Here is a 20,990-nt window from a genome sequence, read left to right as displayed (position 1 = left end):
TGCCGGTGATTCGTATACGTCGATCGAAGGAAGAAGCGAGTAGCGAGTTTGATGAGAAAAGGTTCGAAGGTGACGGGATATTTATCAGAGGCCGCTGACAAGTATTAAAGGAGCTGGAAGCTGGAAAGTGGCTTGAGGAGGAGTGATAGTGTGGAAACAATGAAAAGCTATGCCGATTAACGAGGGACTGGCAGGTAAGCTAAGAAAAGGCAAGAGGTAGAAGCTCGTGGGGAAGCAAAATCAGAAGAGGTGAGGAACGAGGTAAAAGGGTAGAAACACACGAACGGGGAGGATGGTTTTATTAGTTGGACTCGACGAGATGAGGCACAGCAGTGCCCAGCTGGGCCAACTAGGCAGAACATGAGCAACCACACCAACAACAGGTACCAAGACCAAGTATCTGTGGTACCCAAGCACTAGGTAAGCACCGGTGACCATGGACAGACCAGGGCAAAGGCGCGCCATGGCTCGTTCTCTCTTGTCTTGGTGACTTGGTCCCTGGGCTGGACGGGACGGGGGTGGGATGTGTCTCCATGGGCCATGGCCCACGCTCCACGAGCTGGGCGAATCAATACGACCTCGTACCTTATTCAGGACCCTGCACTTGCCTAGTGTCCTGGGAAGGGGGTGAGGGGGTGGTCATCGGCCAAGCCTTGACTCTTGAGCCTGAACCATCGACACCCCTGGTCTCTTAGCTCTTGGAGGAAAGGTCAGAGTGACTGGGGGTTATGGGACCGTTCGCTGTTGTTGTCAAAGGACAACTTCTTTGAGTGTGTTGATGTGTGTGTGTGTGTGTGCACGCACAACTGTCAACTGGTGAAGGCACCATATGGAGACTTGCAACTTGTGAGTGGCGACATGACCAGAGAGAAGAATAGCGAGTGTTTGAAGACTGAAGATCCAGGAAGTGAGAAGTCAAGGTGGACTGGTACTGGGGAGGCCGGTGAGCTGCTGTTGCTTGTTCCCAAAGTCCCTCCCACGAGCAAAGGGTTAATTTGCACTTGCATAGATGGCCCAATGAAAGAAGAAGGAATCAATGACTTTGCCCAAAGAAGAAAGGCAGCTGGAGGGGTGGCGCTGCTTTCTTTTTTCGTCCGGGGTCTCCTTTCCGTAAGGCAGAGGAGGAGGGACTGGGAGAAATTGACTCCTAGTGTCTATTCCGGGTGGAAGGCATCACCAACCAGCGGGAGTTTGGTCATGGTAGAGTTGACGGAAGTCGGAAGAGCACGGTATCTTAGTGTAGAAAGAGAGGAAAGAGATGCGTCCAAGGATTCGAAGAGCAGCTGCCATCCATTCCTAAGGGATGAGCAGGCTACAGGAGACACACACACCACTTGAGAAGTTGGGACGGCACTCTGCCACTCCCAGGTCAATGGAAGCGACGGACCATGCATGTATCTGGGCACGTACCGCATCTCAAATCTGACTAAGAAGTACGTACAAAATGTACGTATACTGTATGGAGACATCGAGGGATATCTCTCGTACGGCACTACGGATACGGTCCATCATACGGATACATCATTGCGGACCATGGCCCACGGTCAATCAAGCATAATTTCCTGGCAACGGCCACTTGGGACGTCAGATGATCAGCAATGATTGACATGGAACACGAAGAAACACCTCGCTACGCTTCGTGATGAAGCGCGCGGAATTCCGCCAGACAGATCAGATTCCATCATACTCGCCTCAAGAGTCAACGCTCAGCACCTCGCCTACCGCTACCACGTCCATGAGTGACGTTGCGTTGCACATTGTGTTTGCCGCCGGCTTCTTCGACTCGACCGGGCCGTTTCCAGTGCATTCCAAAGAGCTGCTACCACGAGGCGAATCATTCCTCGGGATGACTTGGAGGCAACGTCCAGCGATGGGTCAGCCAACCTGCCTTAGCTTCCTGCTGTCACTCAGCCGCCCGCCTTCTTTGTTCCCTTGCGCCAGCATTCCAAGAGGGCACATGGCGCCGGGTCCGTTAGCAGACAAGAAGTTATGCCGCTGTTGTTCGACAAGCTGTTGTTAAACCAAGATCGAGAAGGGTTGCTTCCTTGCTTTTCCAGGGAAGCCGAACAGGTTCACCTCGTTGATCGACGTGTCTTATCGAGTACCAAGCCGAGAGCGCAACCAATTTCATGCTTCCTTCGCCTGACAAAATAAGGGGCACTGCAGTCTGTGTTCACTGCAGGGGGCTCCAAGACCCAGACACCGGGGCACAAATGGACAGTCACTGCAGCCTACCGCCATCGTACGTCCACCTGATGGCCGGTGCCTGCAACAACTCAGCAGGTGAAGCAGCGGTGATCCCTGCGGCACATCCGTGAGCCGGTCCGTGTCGACTTCTCTCTGAATTTTGACTCTCTCAGTGACGGGCAGGCGGTCTCCAACTTCCATCGAACCCCCGCGCTCGACTCGACTCAGCAACCCGACTTGCCCTGGTCAACAACATTACCACAGCAAGACAAGAATAATCTCGGGGCCCCGTTGCCCGACGATGGCGCCGTGTTTGGCCGTGAGCTTCCCGCTGCGAGGCTAAACTCTCGCTCGTCCAGTGGGAGATCCCCCTCCTCCAAAACCTAGCGCACCTTAACTTAGCACCGCAGCATACACGTTATTGTCAGACCTTGGCACTCCATGGGTCTAGGTATCTCCTGCTCGCATGCCTTGCTCGCGAAGAACCCGCGGACTCTGTATGCCACACTAAATTCCTGCATCTACACTCGCTCTGAGGCCATGTGCGCGCGCATAATGTAGGAGTAAGCAGAGCTGCGCCCGGCAATGCAGCAGTAGATGTGCTTTCTCGGCGGCTTCGAGACTCGCAACCATCTGTTTGGTCCAGCGCGTCTCCGGATTCTTGGATTGTCCTTCGTGCTCATTTCGGGGCTACCAATGATCAATCTTCGAGAGTCACAAAGTCCTCATCCCACCTCCTGAGATATACCGAGCCCCGCGGCCACCGTCGGCCAACCACGACCACTCGATCTCCAAACTCCAGTAGCAAAATGTTGCAGCGCCCCGTTTATCTTACAGAGTCCATAATCCTAGCGCTCCAAGAACCAAGCCACATCGCCAATTCTGACCTATCGCGAACCGGAACCTGCTGTCCAGAGGTTGAAACAGGAGTTATCCTTCCAGGAATCCCTTGATTCTTCTTCTTGTGGTTTGCGAAGCTCCGAACTGAGTTCAGAAGTTCAGCCCGACAGTTCGAAACAAAGGGCGGCCCGGGGGAACAGGACTTTCTTTGCCCAGTCACAGTGCAGCCCGCCCCTTTTCCCACCGTCATTTCTAATACCAAACCGTTCGATACGGATACTCTCAGTCTCATTTCATCTTTCAGAGATCTCAGTGTCTTGTCATTTGCCGACTGATAGCTCCCCCCTTGTCTCTCCACCATCGGCGCGAGTGCTCTTACTCGGAGGTCAGGGCAAATTCAAATTTCTCTTAGCCACTTCAGAAGTTCAGACTGCGTGCCGATGCCCCGAAAAAACTCCAGAGATCTTCATAATTCTCCGCTGTACGGCCAGGGGCCAAGGCCAACACGGGGCTACCGCTCATCACGCGCCATTTCACAACACGAAAGAAGGGTGAAGCGGGCGACCCTGGTCACGCAAAAGGCTTTACTGTTCAACTTTCACCTCGGTACTGGGCCGAAGGGAAGCGACAATGAGTCGAGGCAAGCGCGCTGCCGCAGAGAAACAGAAGCAAGATACGGCCGCTCCGTGCCACAGCCGCCGCAGCGTTCCATAGCCTCGAGTTCTCTGATCGGCTTGTTCTGGCAGTATGCAGCCGACGACGGAACGGCGGCTCAGAGTATCCTGGACTCTTCCACGTTCTACGCGCTGTGCAGCGGCCTACTTTCGAGGGCAGTGGGCACTCGTATCCAGTTGGCCGGGTTGCCTCAAACCGCCCTCCCAGGCTGTCAGGCGGTGGCTGTGCGAGCAAACATCGACAATAGGCTGTGGTCTCTGCTCGTCAACCTGGCATTGAACCGCATCTCAGCCCTTTCGGTAGGCCACTCTGTTGCTCCGAACCCACATAACAACAACATGCGATCATCGATGTAAATCCTTTTCAGCCTGCTAATGGAATCGAAAGGAGCTCGGGCTTCCCCTTGCTCAGAGAGCAGCGAGGAAGGCTGATCTCGAGTCCTAAACGTCACTGGGCCCACGTTGTTTTACGTTCTCCTTCGTATCGACTGGGCCACTATCTTACCAGACTTTCGTGATGCTGGTCTCCGTGGAGGCTATCTAGGGCTTGCCTTTGAAAGTGTGCTTATCGACATGGTGAGCTATGTGCAGTTTGATACCTCTCCATATTGTGCATGGAGGCGGCGCAGGGCTTGCAGCAAAGGCTTGCAGACCATGCTGTCAGGTATATTGATGGGTAACACAGCAGACGGAAACAGATGGGTTGAAGGTTAGTGATCGGGTTCCAACTGCAAACTCGCTTCTGTACGACCAGTAGCCCCTCGCCACGCATGTACCTTATCCGATGACATATTCAAGCCGATCCTGCAAGATCCAACTCTACAAGCCTCGAGAACCAGCTTCTACGACTACCGACATCGAAAAGTAACCAAAATAAACTCCCCTCCAGACCTAAACCATCGCACCCATTATCCCGGAACAAAGGCTGGCAGGCTGGCACAACGGGCCAACATTCCCAAAGAAACACCCAGGCGGCCCCCTGAAGAAACGAGTTAAAAGCGCGCCACTAGCGCCAGTAGCATCTCTAAATTTAACTCCACGAAGAACCCGAGCCCGCCGCCCCATCCCGTCCACAGTCACCCCCCCAGTAACAGTTGTCGCCGCTGCCCGCCCGTCTCCGAAGAGGGAAAGGTGCTTCATCAAGCGTACCATGCTGGTATGGAGCTTCTGCCACCCCTTCGCTAATCTCGAGCGAAACCTCGTAAAAGTTGTCTATCTGCGGGAACGACGCTGTCAATTGCCCCCCAGGTTCGCATACTGAAAAGTCCACTGACGTCTAGCTGCATTCTTGGGCCTTTCACTCAGCCTTATGACTCTTGAACTTTGATTCTCGTTACGCGCTCCAACCAGGGTTTGACTGGAGAAAGAACGGCGGTCAAGGTTTCCATCGGACCCGACTTCTCATGAAGTCACGGCGTCTCCGACCGTTCCCCTCTCTGAACCCCTGGACCACGGGTCGTGTGCCGCTCAATTTGAATGGGTAGCCAATGGTCTTGCACACAGTTGTCCGGCCAGATGTTGCTTTCCTGCAGATAACTCATTCCAGCCAAAGTTGTAGGTGCTTACTTGGGCTTACGATCCTTCATTGCAATCCCACGAACGAACAATCAAAAAGAATCGTCAGTCAGAACGTAGATTTAGAACAATGCAGTCATCTGTATGCGAGGATTGAATGGCTGTTCCTTTGCTTACTCTGACCCCTCAAAACCGTACAGGATTCCCGTGCCGCTTCTGGGAGGGAGAGCTAAAGATGTGCCTGTCATTATAGGTTCTGACTGTTGCTAGCTATCGTGATATAGATCTGACGGTGCATGGAGCAATATCTGTATGCCTCGTCTCACTGGCTGATACTCGGTTCATTAATGACACTTCTTTATTGGCTGAGCGGCGGCTGCCTATGCGTCTCACCTATACACGGAGCATCCAGGATTTGAGGCCATTCATGGACGACGGCACAGCTGCCAGCACACAAGATGCATATAATTGGATTGCTGTATACTTCTAAGCACTGGGGTTCGGAATCCACTAAGCATCGAACTTAGTATGTGGAAACCACAGTGCAGTCTGCTTCGCCTTTGAATCATTGAATCACGACACCGAGGGTCGCTCAGAATCGCAGGTGATCGAGATCAAAGTCTTTTTGGTGAACACAGAAAGATGGGGTCTCGGCTCAGGCCACGCCCTATTCTTTCGGATGATACTGCCGTGATATGGTGGTTTTCAATTTTCATTGTTGAGGTTATGGGTTACGCCGGCGAGATCCCCTCTGGGCCCGAACCCATGTCCTACATTTTGACAAGTATACAGATCAGTTCTGCCTCAGACAACATCGTTTCCAATACTATCAGCGCTGTGCTTTTCGCAATCATGAGGCCCGTTGCGCCAGCTTGCCCATGTAAGACACTCCCAAGGCTGTTGCGTCCAGCTGAATTGTCGGTAAACGTGCCGTGGAGTGCCCTCTCTCCCTCGGCAACTGAGGGATGATCTCGAATCCCATTAAGGAGGAGCTGTGAACTTCGATAGAACTTGCTTGCTTGAAAATTCCGAGAACGAAGGTGCCTCACGATAAGTTGCAAGTTCATAAGGGTGCTTGGCGTTTGTCTAGCAACGCAGCGGCTTCATCGAGATAGCATTTCTCTGGGATACTGTTTCTCGACCTAGATATGTTCCTGTTTGGTGGAATAAGGATGACGACTTCGATTAGGTTGCCCCAATAGCGTGGCTTTCGACCATAAGCCGTATTCATGTCAGGCATACCTTCATGCCTTGGTTGTTGTTCTTCTTGATACCTTCAAAAGGCCAATATCAATGTGGTTGGGAGTATACCGTGACGGGATTGCATAGAGATACGATAGAGACTAGTATATGCCTCAAATCCCTTCACCAGGCTATGGTATATCTGTCACTTTGCCCGGACCTAAAGATTGATTTTTGTAAACGTTGGCGATGCATTTGGAACCAATGTCCCGGCGTAACCTTCACATCTGCTTCGTCGAGAATTAAAGTGTGTCTACGTTAGATGAAAGGACAAAATAACATTTGCAATGATAATGCGCGGTTGCTATACCATCGAATACAATCACTGGGCAGATTCCGTCGTCTCAAAGCCGCACCCGTCGGCCGGCCGCGGGAAGCACTCCGGTCATGGTGGATACTTTCCGGCCCCATCGCCGAACGTCATCTCAACCCGCCCGTTCTTCCCCCCTCCCTCACCTCCCAACCCCAAGACAACTTGACCTGTCAACACATACCCAATGGCCGAGGCTGTAGACTCAGAGAAAACTCTGGGCATCAGATCTGAGCCGCGATTGCCATTACATACCTTCCCTCCGCCCATGATCATACCGCCGCTGAAGCAGCCGCACCAGCAGACCATCATCCTCCTACACGGCCGAGGTTCCAGTGCGAAAATATTTGCGCCGGAGCTTCTGTCTGTCCCACTTAATAATTCAACCACATCACCGGGCTTGAACACTTGTACTTTTCGAGATCTTCTACCGCACACGCGCTTCGTTTTCCCGACTGCGCCGCGGTCGCGGGCAACCATTTACAGACGGGCCATTATCAACCAATGGTACGACGGGAGCGGCGACTGGGAGGATACACGACTGGGCCACGCAAAGGAAACAGTTCTATTCATACATTCTCTATTGGAAGATGAAGCCATTCGGCTGGGCGGGACGGATAAGTTAGTGCTCGGCGGCTTCAGTCAAGGCTGTGCTGCGGCGCTTGTTTGCCTGTTGTTGTGGCGGGGGACGCCACTCGGCGGTATACTGGGTATGTGTGGGATGTTGCCCATGGCTGACGTGATGGCCGAGGCCATGGCGGAAGGAGATTATCGACTGGGTGGACGGTACGATGAGGCGCCGGAAGGCTCTGATGACGATCCCTTTGAGCACTCTGATGGCGATTCGACTACTAGCCGGGAGGGTAATCGGTCTGAACACGATCCGGTGGAACGAGCATTGCGTATTCTGGGGGACGAGATTGACATCACGGTAGCGGAGCTAGCGACGCGTCCATCATTCCTGGAGACACCTGTGTTTCTCGGGCATGGGACCGTGGATGATAATGTCCCAGTACGCTACGGTCAGGAGGCGGCGAGGGTTTTGCGAGCGATGGGCTATGAGGTCGACTTCAAGACCTACGATGGGCTAGACCATTGCTATTCCAAGGATATGCTGAAGGACATGATAGGATTCCTTGGAGACATAGCGCCGCGTTCACGATGGTCTTGAGGCCGCCAGACTACGAATCTAGTTTTGGTGGGTTCATATGGATGCCAGCCGGCTTGGGAGTAAGTCCAATAATCAGTTTTAAACTTCACGCCCAGAGATGGACGACGCTTGGGAACTGAGGAAAATATGGCAGCTTCGAATCTACACATGGTTTCCCGCGAAAGGATATTTCATCAGTGGGTCGATTGTCAAACGACTTGCTCAGGTAGCTGGAGTGTTGACAACTAAGATCATTTAACATCCAAGAGGCGCTTTAGGATTTCCGGATTGACAACAGTGGCAAGCCTCCCATACACAATTCCCAGAAGCTTGCTGGAAGCCAGCTATTCTCGTCGCAAGCAGGTGACGCTGGTCTTCATTCGAGTAAAGGACTATTACGTCTTTGGATGTATGCCCCTATGGCGTCGAACGTCGCTTCGGCCACCGTTTGCATCGAATGCCACGCCGTACCTAGTTGACTCGAGGCACCCGTTCACGTGTCTTCAAAAGATTCTGCCCCCTTTTTCTCATAAACCTGATCCAAATCTTGCCGGAACGTTATGTATGGTTCACTTCATCCCGGGCACCTGAATACGTAGAAAAGCCCACCTCTTACGAATATCTCTAGACATAATGCCAGGACTTCATACAAACTTATCCAGGACTTCTTTTCGAATCTGGATATTTTTGCTTGGCCTGATATTGAGCACAAGAAGCAACACTCGCAAGATACTGTCTCCATTCATCGCCACTGTCAATATCAGCCAACGAGGCGCAGTGCGAGGGAGCATATAGTAAACTTCAAGTAGTGAAAACACATCAAGTGAGTCCTCATACTTCTCAACACTCATAACTCCTAGCATAAACTCACATATTTTGAAGAGGGCCTTTGAGGGGTAAAAGGCACAGCATATCAGAGAGCAAGATGAGGTGGAAAGGCAAGCACTCAAGACAGGAGAGCCAGTAAGCCATATAACTACCAGCCAGACAACACAAGTCGATGGCATACCCTCCTTCCAAGCCTTTCACAGGTTCAGCCTCGCCTCATTCTTCATACAGTCCTAACTCGTTCTTGCAATATATCTCCAAGCACAATGAAGCTATATATCTCAAGAAACCCTACCTTGCGTATAGCACTCGTAGCAACCTCCATAGCACACGGGCACAAACAAATCACATAACCGCAAACCAACCATGATCACCACTCACTCCCAAATCTTACACACCTACCGTACTACTCAACCTTCACCCACCTCACTCTCAGCTTATACTCGACTTAAACCAACTCACCAACGCCTCACACAACTTACACCACACCAGCCAAGACTCATAAACCCACAAACTCCAACTCATCAACGATGACAACCCTCACGATCTGCCCCCCAACACCCTCCGAAACCCCTCAAATCGCCCCCATCCACATCTCATCAATGTCCTCCAACACCTTACTCCCGCTGCAATTCCCCACGTCCGCCTCCCTCGCCGACCCTCACGACCACCTCGTGAAAGACGCCCTGCATCACCTCCGTGACCACGACACGCCGCGGATCCTCGTGGCGCGCGTCAGCTCCGACCCCGACGTAGTGGATGAGGCGGATGCCGACGCCGACGCCGAGGACGATGATGCTACCGCCACCGGGAACGGTGAACGTGTCATCGCCTTCGTGAAATGGGACGTCGTCCGACGCCGAGGTCAAGGTGGAAGTCGAAGCCATGTCATTGAAACCCCCACCGCATCCGCCAGCGGCTCACGACGCTTAGAGCCGGGCAATATACTGCCAACAACGGCGGAGGCGGGCGTGGTGGATGACGGGAGTAAAGAACAACTTCCTCGGAACCAACAACACCATCAACAATCGAAAGCGGAGGTCGGAGAAGGAACCATAGTAGGGGCAACAGTGGAGGACTCCAACCACAAGAACAGCGACAACGACGAAAGCGAAGACGAAGAGTGGCCCGCTTCAGCGAACCGAGAATACCTCACCGCCTACGCGACCGCCGCATCAAAAGCACGTCGGGTAGCCATGGGCTCCCGGCCTTTTCTCCGTGAGTGCCCTACACCTTTCAAATATCTTGTTTATTATTACTCGTCCACTCTTGCCTTTCGGTCCTTTCTTTTTCTCTGACAATTTGGTTGTTGTTATTTTTTGTCCCCCCCCCCCCATTCCCTTCTGCCGCTCCATTCATGATTCAACCGCCGTTCTTAGCCCAACATCTTCTTCAACCACTCCACCATCCCGGTATTTCCCATTACGTGAAATTTTCGGGACATGTCGCGCGAGGGGGGTGTGGTCAATTCCTCATCCACCTACCTGTATCGGCAGTTTCCCCCATCCCAGTTGCCTGTCCCCGGCTTTCCGCCGACTATGTCAGCTGCGCCGGTGCCGTATTTCCCTTATCCGCAAACCTCACATTTCCTGGCTGGCGCTGTTAGAGTCGGCTCCGAGGTCGGTGTTTGCCCGGTGGGGGGTTTGGCCCGGTGGGGAAACGCATCAGATAGCGAAGACCCTCAAAGACTCGGAGTCTCTCTCCTCCCCGGGGGTGCTCCCCCCCCCCCAGAAACGCTGATCCCAGACAGTTCTCGGCGGGTTTCCTCCTCCCTCGGCATCGCCTTTTGTCGAATTCCAGAATGTCATTTCGGTGACATCTCTCTACGGAACGGCGGGGACAGCGCCGCAGCGGGAACCACAGTTTTCCCTTTGATTCCCATCGCGGTTCCCACGTTACACCTGTTACCCGTGTCCACTTTGCCAACGACGTTGGCGTTGAACGTTCAAAGCCCCAAATCTTCTAGTTGCTGACATCTCATGGGCGTTCTCTCTCCGCCGGCACCGGACACCACCGACGGCGGCGGACCCGGGCCCGGCGGAGATGCCCGGCTCTTTATTTGACGTTCTTGTGCACTGACTACCGCTTCCGAGGCCGCGGCGCGGGGAAAGCTCTGATACATGCCGCTACGGAGGCCGCCAGAGCTGAGGGGCTCCCGGTATTCCTTGAAAGCACGACGGACGCTGTGCCGTTTTATGGAAAGTTGGGGTTTGTAACGATGGGAGGGTTTCACATGAGTCTCCCAGGCGGAGCTCCGTCGGCGGAAGGAGCGAAGATCTACGAGGAGACCCTCATGATACTTGAGAATACGCAAGACTCGTGCAAGACCAGTAAGTACGACTGGCCTTGTGTGTCTACACCGCGATGATCTGGCGAGTGCATTCGGTGCAAAGAACGGATAAATCCATGAGAAACGTAAAGTGTCGAACCGACATACTGAGTTGTAGGAAAGACGGTCCAACATCCGTACCCAAGACTATTCCCATCGGTTCGAGATCGTCGGGCCGCGACATTCTGACCTATAATGATCAGCAAGTATGCCATCACAGTATGATGTCGGAAAGTGGAGGGCGGAGGGCGGGAAACCGTCAATCAACACCCAGAGCCACACTCTCTTCTGCAGTGGCCGGGCGATACAGCTCTAGACCATTCGAGGCAGAGCAGAGTCGGTCAACTATGCCCAGTCTGCCTTCGTCGCATCACAGGAATCAATGACCAATCGAATTCCCAAGTTGAACTAGACGCATGCTGTCTCGAATGTTGCGGTTGACCGGTTTGGTTCGGCTTTGGTGCTTTTTGGGAGAGCGGTGAAACTCGTTCAGTTTGCCGCCATTGCCTCGTCCGGCGCTTGCAAACACCAAGGCGTGACATCCTCTTTCAATCGGTCGATGCAGCATTTTTGTTTCGAAAAGACTGTGTATGGAAACCTGTAGACTTCTAGTGACAGAACTACCGCAACTTTGCGTTTTCGTCTCCGCGGGGTAATAGGACATTTCGGCTCATAGCACGTGAAGAATGTGGGGTCTATGAATGCAGCAGGTCGTGAGGATCGCGGAGAAACCACGAGAATAAGGTACACATATATCATAAACGCCGTTTCACATGCAATTGAGCCGTTGCGGACGTGGAGGTGTGTCACTGTTCCATCATGGCCTCGGACCGAAATACAGACTTCGGGTATATCTTCACCGGGCAAGATTCGCCACTTGGGTCGAATAGGCAGTCGTCGATTCAATTTATACCTGGTCGGAGCCGACGGCCACCGGAAACGCTAGCGATAGAGCCGCCGGGCTGGCATCGTGAAACTAGCGGGAATAGGAACTCAATGACGTAAGTAGTAGCTGGGCGATTATATGAACCCCTGTTAGGTTAAGGCTGTGTGAGTGGTACCTGTGTGCGTTCACGATGTCGCACAACACATGAAGTTACCCCCCCCCCCCCCCCCCCCCCCCCACGTCAGTCTCGGTGTGTGAGTGGTGTGTGTGGTATTGTATGACCCCGTGTGGTGTGAGGGGGGGGGGGGGTGCTCCGTGTGGTCTAACAGTGGTGCAAAGACATAAGGCACCCCCCCCCCCCCCCCCCCCACGAGGGATGTGTCTCTCGGGAAGGTTTATGGCTTGCTGATTGTTGAGGCGAGGCGGTCGGAAGGCGTGACATGCAGGGATTTGTGGGGGTCTCCCGCAGGAGAAGACGGGAAGAAGAGTCAATTAAGTTGTTGAGTTTCAAGGTCATTTGTCGAAGAACGTCAGAAGATGGTAGAGCACGAGAGCCTTTGGGGGCCTTTTTCGGCAGGTGAACCGACGTGGCATTTCGACTTTTGACGGGCAGGGGATGGCGGTTAAAGGTGTCCTCTCAAGTAGCGAGTTGTTTGGAGGTGTCAGTTTGGCCGACTGCTGGCGGCGGTAAGATGACCGTAGAACACATGCTGTGGGTTGGGCCAAGATGATATTCGGTCGTGGTGGTGTGTGAGTTTTTCTCTGGCCCTGATTCCTCAAATGGCGGTTTCTTTCGTGCCGAGGGTGGGATAAATCGACGTCCATTTGAGATTGGCATGGTTGGTATGATGAGCAGCGAAACAGGGACGATGATTCGCAGGAGGCCAATTGCCCCGCAACCCCGCGTTACCAGGAACTGAGGCTGGTCCACGGTCCACCAGATCTGGACTTTGGCTTATTTGAAGAGTGGTGAGTTGTGAGGTCTTTGGTTAGAGTATCCAAGTTCTTCGATGCCGGTTTGGAAATTGGGGCCGTGACATAACAGTAGAAGGCGCACTTCAGGTTCAGGGACTGGCAAGGTCCCTTGCTCATCGGGCGTGACCGGAACAGGCGCGGATGGTCTTTCGCATCGACTCCTCCTACCTAGCATGCCGGAGGGAGGAGACGTCGTCTAGACCGGCGGCATGGAGATTGAAAACGATGGAGCCAGTGACAAAGAGTCCCAACGGGGAAAGCGTGACATGACAGGGGCGGGATGGGTTGAAAGGACCCTGAAGCGCAACGGCGGAACGGCGGTGATTCGGGGCGGCACACGACAGCCCGTGATTTGTGTCATCGTTGGACGATCGATCCCTTGGCCGTGGGTTGAGTTGTAGGTAATGATTTGGATCCGTGTCATGGCATGGGCTGGTCCGCTTGATGGCTGGCGTGGTGGCTTGACTTGATGGTTCCGAACAACGGCAGGCTAACAATGACCTGGTGGTGAGTGGGAGAGCAAAGCGGGAGGAGGTGAATCCGCTTCTTTGCCCGCTCAAACTTGATGATGGGCTGCATATCTTAGCAGCTTCCGGATTCTAGGATGAGGGATGATGCTGTTGATGGTGGTCCCCTGGTAGATGTTGCGTCGCAGGTTTATCCCTCTTCCAGATAGAGCAGCGGGTCTCCTGAGGTGTTGCTGGTTGTGCAGTTGCGTGCAGCCGGGCTGCTTGCGACTCGACATTTGGCTGCGGTCAGCGCCGTGCAGGTGTAGGAAGTACTGCGGTGCCGCATAGCTAGGTGGTGAATGGGCGTTGCTTGCGCGAGATGCCGGTTGAAGAGGAGGTTGAAGTTGGGACGATGGGCCAAAGAGACCTTGGTCGTCGAGTTCTGACTCGGCAATATTCGAGAATTACGTTATGGGTATTGCCGCGCTAGACCCGAAACGGGCGGTACCGGACTTTCTATAAGGTAATGGGAGCCACTTCGCTAAAGGGGTGGGGCACCACGCCTAGGGCACTTCACTCCAGTCTCCAGGTCTACGCAGGAAGGAATGTACGTCTGCGCTACAAGCGCCGGTCGAGGCAAGAAGCGGCGAGTGAGCTGCAGAATGGCAGTAGTCAATGGTGGGGCCCCATGTTCCGCCCGAGTACCGCCGACTCGGATCGTGCAGCAACCACCACCTTGGAGTCCTTGGAGTTCCTTACCTTCCATACTTTAGGTACCTTACGGAGTCTTGGGAAGCATGTACCCTCCAACCTTGCAATGTAGGCACGGGTACGGAGTGACGGAGTGACGGAGTTACACTATGGAGCTGAAGCTTGAGGAAACCCCAAGGGCCCCAAAAGACAAGATGAAATATATGAGCCGTGATTTGCCCATTTGCCATTATGTATTTCTGTCTCGTAGCATCTTTCTAGAACGCCTGCCCCGGAATGGACAGAGATAAGGCGGCGCCCATCTCCCCTCCCAAATGTCTCGTGCTTTATCTTTCCGTCCCTCCATCGACACCATCACTTCCCTTCCCCCATGCCATTCCCAGCAACGACGACCCAGTCATCGTGCCAGACAGGGCCGAAGGGTCGACAAGTCGCACGCTTTGCCATGTGCTTTTGTGGAGAATTCTCCTTCAAAGTTCCAATCCGGCCACCAGGCTGTGACCATCACCAAAGTCACCATGACCAAAGTTTGTGAGTCGGAGAGTCCTCCATACCTATTCTCCATTGTTCACCTTTCTTCTTTTCACGCGGAATGCAACGAAAACGGCCCTGGCGGCCTTTTTAGCCTCGCGCCTTCCTTCAAGCACACTTCCCTGCTACCATTCAAATCCCCGGTGGCCTCTACGGAGTGCTGATGCTCCTGGTACGACGTAATCGCTATCAAACGTTCAATATGTCACCTAGACCTACTGCGTAGAGGCTAGACCTGCTCGGCTAACATGCCTTGACGTCTCCAAGTGCTTCACCGTACCCTGGTCTCGTCTTTGAGCGATAGATCACTTGGTCACTTTCTTATTGTTCACCCGACGTCTATTTCTCTTACCACACTTTCTTACCTTTTGCGCCCTCTTGTCTACCTTACTATCGACCGCCGCATCGACGCGCGCCTCGTCGTTCGATTCCTGGCGAGCCGCAAGGTAATTCATTCCTCCGTAATTGGGTGGTCTCTGGCTTGGCTTTGTTCAACAACCGATCCGACACTTACACCCCCCGCGTATCTTGGGCGTGGATGTTAGAAAAGCACAGCCCCGGGCCTACCTACCCTGTTCTCTTTATGTTTTTTCCCTTTTGCCCTGTTTCTTGACTTTGGTTCGTTAGCCGGGAGTTCCCCATGTCATTTTTTCACTGACACGGACAAAGTCTCTCGCTCTCTCTCCTGCTCGTCTCATTGAGACTTTTTTTTTTTTTTTGATGCCAAGCCATGCCTATGCCTGTCTCCTCAGGTATTGCATTTGCAGCTGCCGCTTTGCACATCTTTTCGTGTCGGTGAGGGCAAGGCAGGCACCAGGCTGCAGAAGAAGACTGCACTGCGGTGCGGTAAGAGAGTTAGAGGCAAAAGGGACGCCAGGAGGGTGTCCGTCCCATTCCATCCCATGCCATCCCGTCCCGTCCCATCTCAGTCGACATGTCCTTGCCCATGCTCTTGTCTCCATCTTGATCCCCATACTCCATCAAACCAAGGTTTGGACCATTCTTTCTCGATGTCTTTTTCGGCCGCTTGGTCCGTCAGTCGGACCATTGAGACCAACGCCCGCCGGCCAGTCAGATACTGCCGCGCCTCCTCTTCCAATACACCCTCCTGCTTCTTCCTCCACCGACGCGAGACGTGCCATTCATAGTGAAGGGGTAGAGTAAGAGACTTTGGCCGGGCCTGCCTGACATCTTTGCAGTAGGCCGCCGGCGGTCAGGAACTTTGACCTTTCCTGGTTGGAGCCCCATCCAATCCTGACTGTGCTCCTCTCTCACGGCAGATCCTGTGTCAAGCGGCGTTCTGTTTTAGTATGTCTCTCTCTGTCTGTCCTTGCGGGTTTAGAGGAACCGCAACACTGTCGATCAAAGATTGATCGAAAAAAGTGAACCACTGTACGAGGGGCAGCGGCAGTGTAAAAAAAGAACAGCAAGAAGAAAAAAAAAAAAAAACCTTCACCCGGCATTTGAAGTCCCCTGGGCGTGTCAGTGTTTGGGTACCATATCTCTCTCACCTACATTCTGTTATTCATTTTTTACGTGGTTGGGCCGGTAATAGATTGAGTATTCGTAAAGGTGGGAGGAGAAAGAGAGAAGGAGAAGGAGCTTGCAAATCCCATCTTGTCAGGTTCCTCCTTCTTCTTACTGTGGTTTTTCTCTCTTTCCCCTTGCGCATCCATCCATCCATCCATACCTTACCTTTCTTTACCTTACGGAGTACTGGACTGGAGTAGGTGTGCTCTTTACCTTAACGACCTTGGCTTTTTCTTTTCCTTCTCCTTCTCTCTTACTCTCTCTTTTCCCTCTCTTCTTTACCCTCTTCCTACTCTCTCCCTCCCTCCCTCTCCTCTTCTATCCTCCTCCTCATCTGCTCACCCCATCCATCCATCGTTCTCGCCACCCAATCCCCATAAAATTTAATTATTTCTCCGTCTCCAACAAAAACGGCCAACCCCCAAACTGGACGCTCTCCAAGGAACCCAGGGATAAGAACGAAGATCCAAGATCAAGGACGTCCTGGTGCACCGGCACATCCATTAATGGATACTTGAAGCGCCATTAGAGACATTGGACATTTCTCTCTTACATATACTTTTCTCCTCCGCCTCTGGGACCCAATGACACCGATAAGCAAGGCTTATCTCATCCTTGCCGCCATCGTCACTTGAGAGTCCACCGATATCGATCCATCAAAACCCCATTCATCCAACCCATCCAATCCCAAGTTTGGATTACTTCCCAGTCCCGGGCCCCAATTCCGGCCCTGCATCCGCACCGCACCCCCCAAAAAAGTACAACCACCATTACAATTCCATCACCAAAAACGGGCGCAAATCGTTCCGCCTTGGCCACTCCTGTCCTGCGGCGCACGCTACCTTATCTTTGCCTTTCCCCAAAGAAACTTGAAGCCGCGACCGCACCGCGCCCCCTCGGACTTTCTACATCCCACCCCAGATCTTGACGAGGAACCACTCAAACTCAACACATACCTAGAGAAGTACCTCTTCTCGAGTCTCTGGAACTTGGAACGCCTACCTTTTACAGAGTATCCCGTTCCCAATTCCCGTTGTCGCCTTATCTTGTACCCCTCGCACGCACGCGACACAACGCGCCTCACTACTCGGACGGATACCTATCAGCCTCTTGCTAGGTAGCTCTTGGAAACACAATCTTCTCGTGTCTTTGTTCCACCTCGTCTAGCCTTGAAGCATTCTGGGCCCCGTTCATCTCACGCCAAACTTCGCAATCGCTACCGGCCGTTGGCCGTCTGCTGGTGTACCTGATCATCTTTGCCCGCTGCCGCCTCCCAGGGTTCCAACAAGCCCGTCTTATCTCAACCGGCCTCGGCGCACCGTAGCGTTATCAGTCCAGTCCCTGTGGTGGCCCGTCTGCTGTTTCGTGTTACAACACAGGCTCACCCATAGGAATTCATCAAGATCGAATTACCGCTCGCCAGCCAATCTCATTTGGCGGATCCTGCATTGGTGCTACGCACACAATTCTCAAATCTCACGTCAACTCGACCACAGATATTCTTATTCCTCTGCCGTCGATCTCGAGTGGCGGCCCAGACCTAGGACCAGCACCGGGATCAAGCCAACGAGCGACATTGCATCACTTGCTTCGCATCCCATCCCATCTGCTGCACGCCGTGGGGCTCCTTTGAACCAGCTTCCATCCCGGGGAGTGTGTGCCAGCCTCTCCCGTCTGCTTCCTTGGCCTTTGACGAAGCCTATCGTCCTATCACCGTTGTCATATCTCCGGTTAACCCTAGGGAGTAAATTCACGCCCGCTTCATTCCCCCAATCTCCAGACAAGGGCCCCGGGACCCCGACTTGACGAACCGGGTCCGTCCGCCCGTCTGCTTCCCCTGCGTCGGCCCAGCCCTGCCTGTATATACATAGCATTGTCTCTACTGCCGCGCATTACCTATCCATCATGTCCAACCCAAGTGCCGTCACCAGGACGGCTCCCATCGCCATTGCACCAAAACCTCCCCGCCGCCAGAACTCTTATCTGCAAGAGGCATTCACGAACCTCGAACTTTTCCGCGGCGGCAGCATGCCTGGACGGGAAATCGCAGAGTCTGTTGGCTCATATACCACACGTTCACTCAGCCCATGCGAATCCTGCCAACGATCTAGGGTCAAGTGTATCGTGAGCGAAGACGAAGATAGCTGCATACCTTGCCAGGCTAGCGGATCCGATTGTTCCTTGCTCAACAGTCCCCAGCCAAGGAAACGCAAGCTGAACGGTGACTTTGACGACAGTGGTAAAAGAAGGTCGGTCTGCTCAATTTTCCCCTCTTCTCATGCTTTCATTCTCACTCCCCTCTCCTACCAATACTCACTCTCACATTGCTACTACTCCCCGCCTATTTCCCCCTCCTCCCTCCTCAACCACATTGGCGAGTCCGTCCCCCTACTGCTCCCTCCCCGCCAGCCTGGCTCGCTTCCGCTTGAGCTTGCATTTTGCGCCCGTTTGATGTTTCTTGGGCAGCCATGGGGGCACGCCGCGGTCAGGGGGGCACGTCTGATAACGAACCTTAATCTCTGACACGTGATTGGTCCATTAGTTCACCAGCTAGAGCCGATATCAGAAGGCGAAGGCAACATCAACCAAGCCTCTCCAGCACCACGGGAAGCAGCTCTTTTCTTGAAGACATGGCGAATGTCGGAGGCCCGACTCTGCTCAAGCGGACGCTGGGTCTCCAAAATGATCGCTACAGCCAGTACATAGGCCCGACGACCGACTTCGAGCCTTCTCTCATCAACCTGTCACCATTTAACCCTCAAGATGAGAGTCTACTGGCGCGCGGCACTCTGCGCAAGGTCAGTGACGATGACACGTTCCTGCTACTACCAGATTCCAACACCCCCGGCCACGAGCATATCCTCGAGGATATCGAGGAGATTGAGGGTCTCGTGCGGCCACATGGTCGCAAACTAGTAGACTTGTACTTCCGCATCGTTCACCCCGCCTTCCCGATTATTCAGAAGACCGTCTTCCTTGAAAAGTACGAGCGCAGTTACCGCGAATTTTCGCCTTGTCTACTAGCTGCTGTTTACCTGTTTGCCATCAACTGGTGGGAGCACGATGAAGAGCTCGCGCAAGTCCCTCGACCCAACATTCCCAACCTCGAGCGGATGATCCGGACAACTCTTGCCGACGCAATTTATCGCCCGAAATTGTCGACCATCCAGGCCGGTCTCCTTCTCTCCCAGCGACCCGAAGGCGACCAGTGGGCTCCAACTGCTCAGCTCGTCGCCACCGCCCAGGAACTTGGCCTTCACCTCGACTGTACGCACTGGAAAATCCCACCTTGGGAGAAGGGATTGCGGAAACGCCTCGCCTGGGCTTTGTATATGCAGGACAAATGGGGTTCGCTCGTTCATGGGCGGCCTTCGCACATTTTCTCCACCAACTGGGGTGTCCAACCGCTTACGGACCATGACTTTCCCGATGTCGAGTGGGACGAGAAGGACGTGGAGGAGAAATTGGATATCGAACGCGGTCGTACACTGTTTGGTCAAATGGTACAATTGTCGCAGATTCTTGCCGAGATTCTCGATACCTTCTACTCATTGCAGGCCATGCAAAACGTCACCAACGCCGGTGGACAAGGCACGCATCTGGTTTTGGGCATGGCGAAGCCCATACAACTGAAGCTCAAGGAATGGTATGCCAGTTTGCCAGCGGCCATTCGCATGGACAGCACGTATTCGTCAATCTCTGCCCCGCCAGGTCGTTTGTCAAGCATCGGATATCTTCACCTTGCTTACTTCGCCGCCGAAATCACACTGCATCGCCGTATCATTCGTTCGCTCGAAGCCACCGGGTCGGCTGTCGATTCCTATGTTCAGCACATTTGCCGAAGCGCGGCCAAGGCTCGTCTTATTTCCGCAATGGATTTTGTCAACCGTTTGAACACCTCGCACCTTCGCTCCTTCTGGTACTTTGCGTCCAAGACCAACTTTGCCCTCATCGGCACATTTGGTTCGCTTCTGTGGGCGACATCCCCAGGACGAGAGGAAGCCGATTGGTACCGTAGGCGCTTGGGCGAATACCGCTGGACGCTATCCGTGAGCTCGAAGCCTGGCGAAGGCAAAGGTCTCACCATGTTTGCCATGACGATGCTCGATATCTCGACAGGCCTGCTCAAGAAACTTCCTGAGAAGCCTTCAATGAGCCGCAGCGGAAGTGTGGTGGATATCGGACTTGGAAGCATTAGTAGCAGCTTTGCTAACAATGGCTTGCTTTCTCTTGGACAGAGCGCGCCAGCAACGATGAGTCTAGGAGGATTTAGCGGACTGCCAAGCGCCGATGTGAGCAATGCTCAGAGCCCCCTCAGTGTGGACAGCAGCGATGACGAGATGTACGAGACATTCGCCCCGACGTCGGGTATGGCAGGCTTGGCCGAATGAAGAGTGTAGACTGCAGCGGCGATAAATGGACCATCGCTAAAGCTGTAAAGGGGAGAATAATGACAACATGAAGAGACGAAGACTCGCTCAAGCGGGAGATGCCATCCACGAGAACGGAGCTTTTCTTTTGGAGGATTTTGGGATTGCATCATGATCTGCAGGATACCACTGGTTGATGGGCGGCGGGCCTCGCGAAGGCTATGTCAGAAAGTTGGAAAGAGAGTGATGGCCGCCGTCCACGACCTCATATTGATGATATTTCGGAATTTTTGTTTTACTTTTTGCTCGGGATCGATGATGCGAGAAGGGGAACCCAACGCGATTCACTCGGTTTCGGCGCAAAACACTCGGGAGGGATATATACCATCCATTATCTTTGAGCGGGACGAAAGTCGTAGCATCGTTTTTTGGAGGTTGAGCGATCCATACCTTGCCTTACATA

The 20,990-nt window shown here is 53.4% G+C and overlaps 6 protein-coding genes across 6 annotated transcripts; 4 read left to right on the top strand and 2 right to left on the bottom strand.

Moving 5' to 3' along the window:
* Positions 1 to 240: 240 nt before the first annotated feature.
* Positions 241 to 465, bottom strand: CPAR01_13012 (uncharacterized protein; the record flags this gene model as incomplete). The annotated part of the gene is made up of 1 exon (XM_060497266.1): positions 241 to 465. The coding sequence occupies one exon, from the start codon at positions 463 to 465 to the stop codon at positions 241 to 243; it is 225 nt and encodes a 74-aa protein (XP_060343659.1).
* Positions 466 to 6,955: 6,490 nt separating this feature from the next.
* Positions 6,956 to 7,939, top strand: CPAR01_13011 (acyl-protein thioesterase; the record flags this gene model as incomplete). The annotated part of the gene is made up of 1 exon (XM_060497265.1): positions 6,956 to 7,939. The coding sequence occupies one exon, from the start codon at positions 6,956 to 6,958 to the stop codon at positions 7,937 to 7,939; it is 984 nt and encodes a 327-aa protein (XP_060343658.1).
* Positions 7,940 to 9,276: 1,337 nt separating this feature from the next.
* Positions 9,277 to 10,044, top strand: CPAR01_13010 (uncharacterized protein; the record flags this gene model as incomplete). Its single annotated transcript, XM_060497264.1, has 1 exon — positions 9,277 to 10,044. One exon carries the CDS (start codon positions 9,277 to 9,279, stop codon positions 10,042 to 10,044), a length of 768 nt encoding a protein of 255 aa, XP_060343657.1.
* A 3,056-nt stretch (positions 10,045 to 13,100) lies between these two features.
* CPAR01_13009 (uncharacterized protein) lies at positions 13,101 to 13,515 on the bottom strand (the record flags this gene model as incomplete). The annotated part of the gene is made up of 2 exons (XM_060497263.1): positions 13,101 to 13,319; positions 13,390 to 13,515. 2 exons carry the CDS (start codon positions 13,513 to 13,515, stop codon positions 13,101 to 13,103), a joined length of 345 nt encoding a protein of 114 aa, XP_060343656.1.
* Positions 13,516 to 16,187: 2,672 nt separating this feature from the next.
* On the top strand, positions 16,188 to 16,544 carry CPAR01_13008 (uncharacterized protein; the record flags this gene model as incomplete). Its single annotated transcript, XM_060497262.1, has 1 exon — positions 16,188 to 16,544. A coding segment is annotated over one exon (357 nt), but the record flags the coding sequence as incomplete, so codon positions are not given.
* A 1,518-nt stretch (positions 16,545 to 18,062) lies between these two features.
* CPAR01_13007 (fungal specific transcription factor domain-containing protein) lies at positions 18,063 to 20,548 on the top strand (the record flags this gene model as incomplete). Its single annotated transcript, XM_060497261.1, has 2 exons — positions 18,063 to 18,406; positions 18,700 to 20,548. 2 exons carry the CDS (start codon positions 18,063 to 18,065, stop codon positions 20,546 to 20,548), a joined length of 2,193 nt encoding a protein of 730 aa, XP_060343654.1.
* Positions 20,549 to 20,990: the final 442 nt, after the last annotated feature.

The sequence above is a fragment of the Colletotrichum paranaense genome, assembly GCF_030867605.1.
Source record: "Colletotrichum paranaense strain IMI 384185 chromosome Unknown Scaffold_12.1, whole genome shotgun sequence".
NCBI classification, from domain to species: Eukaryota; Fungi; Ascomycota; class Sordariomycetes; order Glomerellales; family Glomerellaceae; genus Colletotrichum; species Colletotrichum paranaense.
The sequence above is the reverse complement of the archived record's forward strand: the minus strand, read 5'-3'. Positions and strand labels throughout refer to the sequence as shown.